The 12739-nt window shown below is 47.4% G+C and overlaps 1 protein-coding gene across 2 annotated transcripts in view; it reads right to left on the bottom strand.

The window, feature by feature from the left end:
• prr36b (proline rich 36b) overlaps positions 1 to 12739 on the bottom strand; it is a 46149-nt gene that overhangs the window by 21571 nt on the left and 11839 nt on the right. Inside the window, exons 1-2 of one of the 2 annotated variants that reach the window (XM_060043996.1) lie at positions 12148 to 12305; positions 233 to 901 (exon numbers count right to left, since the gene is read on the bottom strand). In XM_060043996.1, the coding sequence (XP_059899979.1) occupies positions 233 to 836 (604 nt within the window). In that variant the 5' untranslated portion in view covers positions 837 to 901; positions 12148 to 12305. Of the gene's footprint in view, positions 1 to 232; positions 902 to 12147; positions 12306 to 12739 lie in introns of those variants that run through there. The other variant, XM_060043987.1, reaches the window with a different exon arrangement.

Below are 12739 nucleotides of genomic sequence, written 5' to 3'. Positions count from 1 at the left end.
TGTAACATGTCATCCCACTACAGAGTGAGTCTCAGACTGTGAGACTCTTTGTTGTGTGACTAGTGGACCAAGGTCTGCCTACTTTAGATTACCTTCTTAGAGCTGAGGGTAAATAGTAACGTAACAGGTGATGATGAAAGTAAAAAAAAACAATAGAACACAGATATCCAATAGAATAAAAGGACATCAAAGATAAGCCCTTCAGTACAACAGGGCAGTAGAGTGTTGTTACCTGCTGGCTTCTTAGCAGCGGGCGCGGCAGCCGGTTTGGGGGCTGGCGCAGTGGTTGGGGTCTTCTTGGGGCCCAGGGCGCTGGAGGGGCGAGCGGTCGCTGGCGGCTTCTTCTCCAGGGGCTTGGGGGCCGGCTTGGTGGCCGGGGCGCCGGTGGAGCCCGCTGGTTTCTTGGCGGGCGCGGCGGTCTTCTTGTCGGCCGCGGGGGGGGTGGTCTTCTTGGCCACCCCGTTGGTCTTGGCCACGCCCTCACTCTTGGCCACCCCGTTGGTCTTGGACGTTCCGTTGCTGAGCCGGCTCTGGGCGGTGCCGGGCCGCGAGCCGGTGGCGGTCTTGGCCGGGGCGGCGGTCCCGGGCTTGGTCTTGGCCCCGGCCTTGCCGGCGGTCTTGGCTTTGGGGTCGGCGGGGGTCTTGGTGGTGGGGACCTTCGGTGGGGCCTCCCCCTCAACCAGCTCTATCGGCGGGGGTCCTGTCTGCTCCTCCAATGGGCTGGCCGCCTGGCTAGGCTCCTCCCCCGAGGCGGGTGGCCCCGCCTCGTTAACCTCGTTGGACTCCAGCACTTCCATTGGTTCCAGCGCTGCCGTGGCAACCCCGTCAGGCTTCATGGTCTCTGCAGGGCTGGGGGAAGGGGCTGAGCTCTGGGTGCTCTCTGGACGCTAGCAGGGTCAGTCTGGAGGAGAAAGAGACCAGAATCAGTCAGTCAGGAGTCAGGACAACACTGGACCCGCCGTAACCCAAGAGACCAGAACCAGTCAGTCAGGAGTCAGGACAACACTGGACCATCGTAACCCAAGAGACCAGAACCAGTCAGTCAGGAGTCAGGACAACATTGGACCCGCCGTAACCCAAGAGACAAGAACCAGTCAGTCAGATTTTATTCACTTCACTCAAAAGTGTTCCATCTTGCATTAGTAAGGTTAATTATTCTCATGTACCTAGATGATAATGCAAGATTGATATATTTTCACATGCATGTGTTCCATGCCATGACACCATCAGAGACCAATAAAGTGCATCTTCTCACATCCCAGAGTAAGAGGAACCCGGACCAGTGAAACCTTCATAGGACAAGGCGGTGGTGGAGGAACAATGTGTGTCATCCACACAGACCAGAACGCCCTCCACTAGGAGGACACACAAGGAGGCGTCTATTCAGGACAATACGGCTCTAGGGCCCAGCTATCTGGACCAACACCTAAATTTAGCCCCCTGACACTGGACATCCTTCCAAACAAGTGGCCGGCCATTCACCCCGACCTCTGCTCATGGAAGGGATGAGCTGATGACAAACGCCCCTCTTCATCAGGACCGAGGCCATGTTGTGGCTGATGCCACCCTGGCATTTGGCCTGATGACATCATGATGAGTGTTAAAGACATGAGGCTCCCGATTGGTTGGCTATTCACACTTTGGGCAAAGAAGATCCCAAGTGTACGATGCTAGTATGTTTACAGTTTACCTCCTCCACAACCCCCACACCACACCCATCAAACCTTGTTTAATACGTGTACCACTGTGGATAGGAAGACATACACACGGGACAGCCACGCCCTCAGACACACAACTCCCACACACACATATAGACTGCCATCACTTGGTGACATCATTCAATGACATTGCCTGGTGACGTCACTTGATGAAATCACTCCAACATATTTTGCAGATAGAGATGTCACTGTGGGAAGAGATACTTCCTATAAAGAAGTAGTAAAGACATGTAAACTGTGCCAAATAGGAGTTTGATACAGTCCTCATGACCATTTTCCAATGATGGAGGTTCAGACCATGTCACTGAGGCAGAATGTTTTTTAAGTACAGGAATGGCAGGGAGTCTATTGATGTGGCTAGCTTCTCTAAGAGAGTATAATCACTGCACTGGAGGCAAGAGCTGCAGCACTCACTGCAAACACCATCACACACACAAACACACACACACACACACACACACACACACACACACACACACACACACACACACACACACACACACACACACACACACACACACACACACACACACACACACACACAAATACACACACACACAAACACACACACAAATACACACACACACACACACACACACACACACACACACACACACACACACACACACACACACACACACACACACACATACATACACACACACACACACACACACACTTAAGACCCACAGCATCTTGAATATCACGTTGTCATCAGAAACTGGGAATTCACTCTGCTGATCTGGCAGAAGCCAGGATGTACATTTAATTCATTCACAACGTTGAATAGGTGCTGGAGCAACGGCAAGCTGAAGAACTTCAACCTGAGCTTAGAAACAATCAGAGAGGAATGAGTGAAAATAAGAACCATCAACTCCTGCTGCAACCCCTTTAATCTATCAGAATGAAAAACGGATATGAGTGGACCGTAAATCCTTCACTGGACCAGAGTGAGCACCAGCCAATGACATCCCTCTCCTCCACTCTGATACAGGGCAGTGCTCTGCCAGAGGGTGTGTTCACTGTACAGAACAAGGCAGGATATCGGCTGCCATTTTGCTATACTCTGGGTCTCCAAAGGCCTGAGAGGAGTTCCCTAATATCTGGGATTAATAAAGTGGATCTAATCTAAAGGGTTAATAACAAGTTATTCTCACACGTTGGTAATAAAAAAGAAAGCGATGGTTTGTTTTGTATCATAATGACACGAGCCTCCCACCCTTTCCTCAGTGTTTAAGTGTTGTGGTGTGAAGGAAACAGGAAGTTACCCTGCCGCTGTTTACAAACACAGTGTTGCCGGGCTAGCGGCTAAGAGGCTAAGAGGCCCAGCGGTGGGATGAGGCCACAGCCACGCAGAGGTCAGCCCAGAGGAAGAGGACCTGGCCTGGGGGCCTGGGAAAGACTGAGGGGGAGAGGGACCCATAGAGGGAAGAGGGGAAATGGAGGGGGAGAGAGAGAAAGAGATGGCAGGGAGAGAGGTAGAGATAAAGATAGAAAAAGATAGTGAGAGTGGGAACAGGATGGAGAGAGAGAGAGACAGAGACAGAGAGAGGGTCATACAGAGGGAGAAGGAGGCAGACAGAAAGAGACACACAGAGAAAGAGAAACAGAGAAAGAGAGAGAGAGCATGAGGGGGCGCAGGAAAATTAGCTCATCGCTGGACAGAGCTGACGCCTTCTGGCCCAAATTACAGACCAGACATCATCCCAGCTTCCAGTGATCCAACACACACAAGGCGTACGCACACACACACACACACACACACACACACACACACACACACACACACACACACACACACACACACACACACACACACACACACACGTCACACACACACACACACACACACACACACACACACACACACACACACACACACACACACAAAAGGCATGCTGGCCTTTTAACAGAAGATAGACGTGATCATCATGCTTGAAGCTTCCAGGAAACCCCTCCTCCTCCTTCATCCTCTCATCTCTCCCTCCTCCTCTGAACTATTTTCACTCCTCCCTTTCACCCTCCCCCCTCCCCCGTCCTCCCTCCAGCCTCCCCTTGCTCTGTGTTCCTCCACTCTCCTTCCTCCCCTTCATCCTACTGTTCTCTGTTTTCCTTCAGACAGATGGCCAGAGCAGCTGAGCAAGGCCAGAGGGGAGGGAGAGAGACAGGATGTAAGGGAGAGAGAGAGAGAGAGAGGTTCTGTGTGTGTGTGTGTGTGTGTGTGTGTGTGTGTGTGTGTGTGTGTGTGTGTGTGTGTGTGTGTGTGTGTGTGTGTGTGTGTGTGTGTGTGTGTGAATGTGTTTGTAGGTGTGTGAGTTTGTGTGTAAAAGGGGGAGGTTAGCCCTGAGGAGAAGATCCACACATAGGTTTCCTCTCACCCCCCCAGATCAACTCTCAGAGGTCGACCTCATAGGGGTGTGAAGAAGCTAAACCTGGTACTGTGAGGGTTTTAATGTAGCTCCTGAAAGAAGCTCCTGCTGTTCATGTATCAACAATGAGCAAAACCACACTGACCTTTATAATCAGTACAGCACCGATATATCAGCCAACAACATTGTCAAGCGATGTTAAATGATGGGGAAATTGCCCGAATCAGCTACGAATGGACTCATTTGTCAGATAAATACAAGCACCTAGAGTTGAGTACCACAGCTCTCTGGAGAGACATTACACAACGTATGAGCCAATTACAGTGGTGTGCATCTGTGTGTTTGCATCTGTGTGTAAATGTGCATCTTTGCATGTGCATGCTTGCGTGTGTGAGTGTGCATGAGTGCGAGCGTGTGTGCACGAGTGTGCGAACCATGTATAGTAAGTTACGGCTGGATGGGATAACAGTAATGTGATTAAACGCTCCTCTACCATGGAATAGAACCATGGAGACCAAGATTCAGGAAGTGATCTCATGCTCCTCTGCCCGTCGTCATGGGGACCAGATAACATCCCCACCATGTTTTGCAGAGTGTTCTTTAGGGCTGGATTTCAGTGGCTAATTTACATTAAATCAAATCAGTAAAAGCATGGATGCATAGCTAATGTGGCCCCCTGAGCGTCTCCTAGGGGCTTCTAGGGGCCTGGGACAGGTGTTATCGTCGATCGGTCCGGAGGAGGACAATGTTAATTTCAGGATGTTTTGCTGCTTGCCGTCCCCAGGGTTGGACCAGCCAAGCACGGGAAGCAGCTCTTAATTTGTATCTGCAGCCTCGTAGCTGGAACCAACGTCCAGAACATCACGCTGATGTCTGCCTCTACACCGTTTACTTTGAAATCAGGGTGTGAAAACCTGTTTGCCGCAACTTTTTATCAAACAAAAGTTTTGTCTTTTTAATATTCTACCATCTTTCACTTTAATCAGATGTTTCCTAATGATTTCCTCCATTGCATAGGTTCTAGAGAGTGTGAATGAGGAGCGTTAGCAGTGACAGCGATACCTGTGATCTGTGTTTAACTCCTCCTGTAAGGGGACACTGGGTGCTGGGTGGGGGTGGAGTGGTGTTCTGGACACCGGGGCTGGGAGAGCTGTGCCCTGGGGACGGCTGGTGTTTAAGGCCTTCAACGATGGGTGTACGCTCACTATACAGACATGATGGAGTGTTTGTAAGAGAAAGGCAGAGAGACATAGACATGCGCCGGAGGGAGAGAGAGTCACACGAAGTGTTAAGGATGGAGAGGGATACAGTGAGACAAACATTAGAGAGAGATAAACTGAGATAGTGAGTTGTAGTGTGATTTCAGATGGAAGGATGTAAGGGGAAAGAGATGAGACAGAGATAGACAATGAGAAGAAGAATCTAGAACATAGATAGACGGATAGACAGAGAAAGGCATACACACAAACACACGTAACATAAATCGTTACGAGCCAAATTGCATTCCAGTTGCCCCGAGGGTCATTCAAGGTTCCAGTACAATCTGTGATCTAATGCCACTAGTGATCACAACATAACCTTGAGGCCTGTGTACCAGACCTGTTAGCAATGCTATCCCAACTAGCGTCTACTAGCCACATTAGCAACATCAACTAGCCTCATTAGCATCTGCTAGGCTTACCATCCCCTGCTAGTCCTACTGCTATGAGCCTTTTAAGATCAGCGAGCATCTACTAGCAATTTCAATCTGCCAGTTCAATTAGCCCCAGCTAGTCCCTGCTAGCCGTATCAGTCCCTGCTATTAGCATTAGCCTCTGTGAGCGCTGTTAGTGTCTGCAAGGCCCTTTCACCTCAGCTAGCCTCATTAGAACCTGCTGACCCCTATTAGCCTCTCTCACATTATCCGGCTCTGTTGGCACTTTTACCCTTAGCCAGTCAATACACTTGAACATGCAAAGCAGGTTGCAATTCAGGATACAATTTAATAGTAATAAATTGTTGAATATTGGCAAATTGTGTAATCAATATCAAAGAATATCACCAATAAAAAAATGCATGTGATACCCGGGATAACATAAAACCCATTGGATTTATAAGAAAACGTGTGTAAGTCGAGTTCTGAGACCGTCCTGGCAGTACTGTAGTACTGAAGGTGTAGTTAAGGTGGCTCTATCTGTGTCTCGGTAGCTTCATGTCAATGGGTAAGGAGAGTCTATGTTAATTTGACATTGAACCTCCAGCCTTCTTTAGCACGTTCCCACTCTTTTGTCACATCTTTCATTAAGTGACTCACCACACGTGGATCAGATGTCACCGGGCACAGTATCACGCTCAATAACAAAACAGCCATGATCTCCTCTTTCAAACAAAGCTCCCAGCTCTGGTCCTGGTCGACCGTGATGAGTGTGTCGTGCCCTGGTTTAACCCCAGGTCCATTCACTCTGCACAGGTGCAACCAAACCAAAGTATTTGCATAGAATATTTGACAGTGCAGGTTTGCTGTGGCTCTCACCATAGCAACGGTTGAAGGACAAGAAGTGAGCCATGTCCTCCGATGGCTAAGAAGTGTGTTTGGACCAGACACACTTTCTTGGTCATTTTTCCAATAATGCATTATGAATGGGATTAAAATTAAGTTATAAATAAATAAAGGAATAGAATTCCTCTGTCAAGCCATCTCAACTGTGTTGTTGTGGGTTTGTGTGTCTGAGGCTGTGGATGTGTTGTTGGGCGTGTGAAGGGATCAATTCTGATGCCTGGGACTGACTGTGCTTTTACTGTCTCTCCTGCCAGCAGACAGATGAGAGACGACCTCGCTATCACCCTGCCCGTCTCTCACCCTCTCTCTCTCCACCCTTTTCTCTCTCGCTTTCTCTCTCCATCTCTCCACCCTTTTCTCTCTACCGCTTTCTCACACTCTGTCTCTCTCCACTTCTCCCCCTCCATCTCTCTCCATCTGTCCCTCCATCTCTCTCCACTTCTCTCTCTCTCCACTTTTCTCCCTCCATCTCTCTCCCCCTCTCTGGCTCCAGTATCTGCGGTGTCGTTCTGACTGATCCCAGCCATCTATCAGTGTCCTGGTTGAAGGAACTGCTTTATAAACTGACTGAACTGGAATTTCCCAAACCTCTCCCTGCTCCTGCCTCTATTCTGCAGTTTAACAAGGAAGGTTGACAAGCTGCAAAACCCCTCGCTGCAATCTATAGAACTGTCTTTGGTAGAGTCTTTGTCTGTTTGTCTTTGGACAAAAGGTGCATTTAGGCTGCTCACTACAGTCGCCTTTAAATGTGTCATTATTTTAGGCATCAACATTAATCACGTCGAACTGTGTGTTTGTGTTGTCGTGCAGCTTGTGGATAATATAATGTTGATTCTGAATTCTCAGGCAATCTGTGCTGAACAGCTTGGGTTTTCACACACACATGATGGTCAATTTGTTGGCTTTAATTAATGGGCCTAATTAATTGCCTAACCTGCCAGTGAACAGGGACATGTCTGATGGTGGTAGATGTTTCTTTAAGGGCCAGCTAAGTATCGGGTTTATTAGATCACTTGTTGGACCGTTTGTGGATCTCAGGTTCACAGCCCATTCTCTGATTAATTTGGGTAAAAATATAAGACTTCTCCCGTGCTTATTGCAGAATACATTGAAACTGTCATATTGATATATAATGTGATATTAATGTATACAAATTAGAGCTGTCAGTTAAACGCGTTATTAACGGCGTTAACGCAAACCAATTTTAACGACGTTAAAAATGTTATCGCGCGATTAACGCAATTCATTTATTAAAAAAAAATTTTTTTTTTTTTTTTTTCTTTGGCTCAAAACAAAGAAGCAGTAGCCTGACTGCTATGTTCAAATGACATTTGTTCAAAGCAGTCGTTTAATTGCACTATAGGCTCTTTTTTTGTATCGTCCTGTTTTGATCAGTATATACCAATTGTCAGGGTGTGGGTGTCTCCCTGTGTTTCCCTCCTGTGTTGATTACTGTTCCCTCCCCTAATGTGTCTCAGCTGTTCCTCGTTGTGTTTGTTATTTAAGCCCTCGTCTTTCCTTTGTTCCTTGTGCTGTCATTGTGGTTTATCGTGGTTTGCTGTGGTTAGTCTTGCGTGTTCCCTGTCGTCTTCCGAGTTCCCTGTAGTCTCCCGAGTTCCCTGTAGTCTCCCGAGTTCCGAGTTGTCTCCCGAGTTCCCTGATTCCTGTGCCTTAGCCTTTAGGCTTGAATAAAGTGCCGTTTCCTGAAACCGTCTGCGTTTGGGTCTCCACGTTCCGTACCCCCTAACACCAATGTTGTTATCAATAAAAAATCATTTGCACAAGGCAAGCCGATGCACTTCACCATGTTGATATGAGAATGAAAATGAGAAGAATTATGGGACAAAGAAATCAAGGGATATTTAGCATAGAAAAATAATTTGCGATTAATCGTGAGTTAACTATGACATTAATGCGATTAATCACGATTAAATATTTTAATCGTTTAACAGCTCTAATACAAATCCATATGTACTGTATAAGTATAGGTATAAAATGATGGAAAGGAAACCATTATAGTTGCACCCTCTTTGCAATGCATTTTAAAATGTCTTCCATGGCCCGGTCTGCTTACAAATGACAACGAACTGACTGATTTCTGATGTCTTCTGACACAAACAAGAGGGAGCTTGCATCCTGATCTACAGTCAGGGAATTCAGTCTCATTTACATGAAACCTAGCGGGGTCTGTGCGTGCGTGTGTACGTGTGCGTGGGTGGGTGGGTGTGTGTGTTTATAAATAGCTAGCTAGCACTGACCCCCCAGGCAGAGGGTCACATCAGAAGCTTTAGGTGCGCTTCATTATGTCGTACATGAGGAGGGGTTAACGGTTGGAAGATGAGAGGGAGATGGGTACATAAGAAACAAACACACAGTCACAGTTCTTAGGATTTAACAACCGTGGCAGAGGAATGGTACTGCTTGCTGTGCGACATTAAATTATAAATGACCAAACTTAGCCCAGTTTTCTTTCTCTTTTGCTATGGCAGTTGTCAGCTGAAAGGGACTCACCAGAAATAAGACACTACGACACACACACACACACACACACACACACACACACACACACACACACACACACACACACACACACACACACACACACACACACACACACACACACACACACACACACACACACACACACACAGGAAATTTGATCAGCAAACCACTGGAAAATATCCTGAGGGGCCCCGCCCCTCTGAGCGATACCAGCCCACAAACCAACAAAGGATTATGGTTGGATGCGATTATGATTAATCAATCACAAACACCCCCTCTCCTCCATGAATGGCTAATAATGGCTGAGGCAGTTTACTGTGGTAATCCCACCTATGATCCCAGCAGCCCATCTGTAGGTACCCTGTCAGACCATCGCCTGAGATGCTGATTCACATTATATTGATATTTTATCTTATTTAAAATGAAAAACAAAACATATACTTTAAGGATTTGTGAAGTTCTCTTAAATTGCCATTTTACACACAGACCAAGGATTTAAAGCCATTTGGCTCACTACCATTGATTGGAAGCAGATGCAACACATGTTTAAGTTGGCTCCTGGGCCAAAGGGCTGGGAACCACAGATTTAAACTCTGCCCATCCACTTATTCTTGTTGACAAAATCATAAAATCATATTTTTTGGGCAGGACAGCTTACAGGGTTTAGAGTGGGTTTGCATCCTGCGTTGTCTCTAAACAGGGAAAAGAATGCCAAGCACCTCTGTCTCCCAGACAGTCGATGCTGGGGTAAACCCTTACTGTCGATATCTGGGAGGGGGCCAGATACACGCAGAGATCCGTGGGTATTCTGGCAGTCTAGACGCATACAGGCTGTGGTAATCAGGTCACATTTGAATAGATAACTAATTCCGTGACCTCCTTTTACATACAGTCCCCTCTCTGTTTAATGTATAGCTGTGGAGATATTTAAGCATCCCTTACAGTGTGTAGTGTTTGAGTGTACAGCAGAGCAGATGATTATGTTATAATGCCATTGTAGTCTGTAAATGTCATATTTCCATGTATAGATTTTAAATCCTATTTCATGGCCATGAAGCCATAACAATGAGACTGAGCAACAGAGAGTATGTGAGACACAAAGACGTGAAGAGAATAAATACTTATATTCAAAGTAGAACAGGTGAATGAATGTTGTGGCTTTTATCTAAAATCCTGGTCGTTGTAATATTGTGATGTATGTTTTTTGAATGTCGTGGAACATCGTCATAGAGGCTGCAGTATAATTTGATTAAAATGTAAATATTTCTAGCATTCCAAAACCCAACAGGAAAGGTTATGACCACCTTGACTACCTTGCTCCCGCTGAGCTCGCTATTACGTTGCATCGCATGATCTGCAATCAAACTGACACGGAACGCATCGGCATTGCACTTTAACGTGAGGCCCCAATAGCAAGCTTTTCTATCTGCATGTACCGCTCCACCGACAGGAACCCAACAGGTCTCTCCTCCTCCTTCACAGCCAAATACTCTCCTTGTTCTGGGGCTCAGCCTTCCTGCCACCCAGCGCACGCACACGCCTCTGTGGCGGCGGAGAGAGCTCTCTGATTTTCACAGTGCATGACTTGTACACACACACACTTAATCATATACAAGAAGAGACACACATGCTGCCTGTCCCCCGGGCAAACTCTAAATAAAAAGGATTGTGGGGGAGGGAGAGAGCACTAGGGTAGGGGGAGGGAGGGGGAGAGACAGAGAGAGTGCTCCAGCCTGCTGGTTTATAATAGAACAGTTTAGAGCGGAGGCTTAGAAAGGTCCAGGGAAGCTGGTGCTGGCGTGTGTGTGTTTAATGTGTATGTGTGCAGAATAGTCCACAATGTATCATGCCTTTTAATATGTATTTTTGCGATGTGTGTGCGTTAATGTTGACAGTTTATATTTGTTTGGTTTTGTGTTTGTGTGTGTGTGTGTGTGTGTGTGCTGGCTGAGAGGGGCCTATTTAATGAGTGTTTGGGCCCTCTTGACCCTTCGAAGGACTCCCTTTCATCTCTAGAAGCAGCAGGGGCCCCACTCTGGCCCTTCTGACACAGCTAATGACCTGTGGCCCTCAGAGCCGACACCCTGACCACGTATCGGACCATCAGATCAACCGAGCGATACATTTGGGGCAACCTCTTATTTGGAATGCCAGGGTGAAATACCACATTATCATGGCAATAATCCCTAATTATACCGCTCTAATCCACAGACCGCCTCACACTGCCTGGTCACACTCTCCTCACAGTGGGGACAGAATAACCGTTTGTTTCATCACCATCAACCCGGGGTGGGTTGGATGGACGGATGAATGATGAACATTGTGTGGATGAAAAGAGTTGCGTTCTGTGGCGGGGAGCTTTTTTAAAGGATTATGAAAGAAGACACACACAGATCAGTGTTGTCCTTCAAGTCGCAGCACTGCAGGCTAAACAACCCATTTCAGTCTGTTCAAAACACTGCTTTGAGAGCGGATGATTCTGACCCGCTGGGGCCAACAGTGCCTCCCTTCCTTGCACTACAGTATTGCTTCAGTCAATTAATGAGTGTATTAAGATTCATTAGCATCAGTCCCTTGTGTTTAATTAATGTGTGATTACTGTTGGTTTCCAGCATTACTCAAGGAATTGCACTAATGCAACACAAATGACATCTCAGTTTCATCACCTTTTATAAATGTAGCAGAAACCTTTTCCCCAAAGCCCCGGTGTCGTTCAGAGGGGAGTCGGGACTCGGGACAGCCACCTCACTATCTGCTGATCCCGTCTGGCTAGCTGACTTATTCAGGTAACGGCTATATTGGTTCTGCATTCAGTCCCCCCCCCCAGCTAGCATTTAGATCCAAGATGAAACTAAGATGGCGAAGACCCAATGAAATTCAAACTAGCATTCAACGTCATTCCCCTCCAATAGTCTTGAGATAACAACTTGACAACCACAGCGGTAAACCAGTAACAGTCAGCACAACATCCCCTGTTCATTATTTACCCCCCGGCTGATATCAATATATTTATATTTACCTGGGTACAGTGGTACACGCCCAGACAGAGCTACTCCCTCCAGCAGATCAGGCCAGGAATAGCACACCTCAATAATTCACTGTACTCTGCAGTGAGGTGCAGCAGATGCTAGCGGAACGAGAGCGGAGGCACGCAAGCCTTTCTTCCGTGACTCACGAGAGGGTGACTACTGCGTTTCATCCTCTTGCGCCTCTATGACGCACTGCGATGACCACGCCTGACCAGACCGGGTCGGGTCGTTTACTGGACTTCTCGACCAGTGTGTGGTTGTGTGTGTGTGTGTGGTTGTGTGTGTGTGTGTGTGTGTGTGTGTGTGTGTGTGTGTGTGTGTGTGTGTATGTGTGGTTGCGTGTGTGTGTGCGTGTGTGTGCGCAAGTAATTCTCTCTGCGGAGAGCAGAATGTGAGGCATGCAGAGTGAGGTCAGTGGCGGCAGGCTGGCATGGGGTCCAGAGCTCCCCTCTGCCCACTCTGTTCCAACAATACCAGCCTCACAGCCCTGCCCTCATTACCCCGGACCACTGAGATGAAGACATAGAGTTTAGGAGAACTCTGTTTAAATCCCACCAAATACGAACACATACAGATGCACAG

The sequence above is a fragment of the Gadus macrocephalus genome, chromosome 2, assembly GCF_031168955.1.
Source record: "Gadus macrocephalus chromosome 2, ASM3116895v1".
NCBI classification, from domain to species: domain Eukaryota; kingdom Metazoa; phylum Chordata; class Actinopteri; order Gadiformes; family Gadidae; genus Gadus; species Gadus macrocephalus.
The sequence above is the reverse complement of the archived record's forward strand: the minus strand, read 5'-3'. Positions and strand labels throughout refer to the sequence as shown.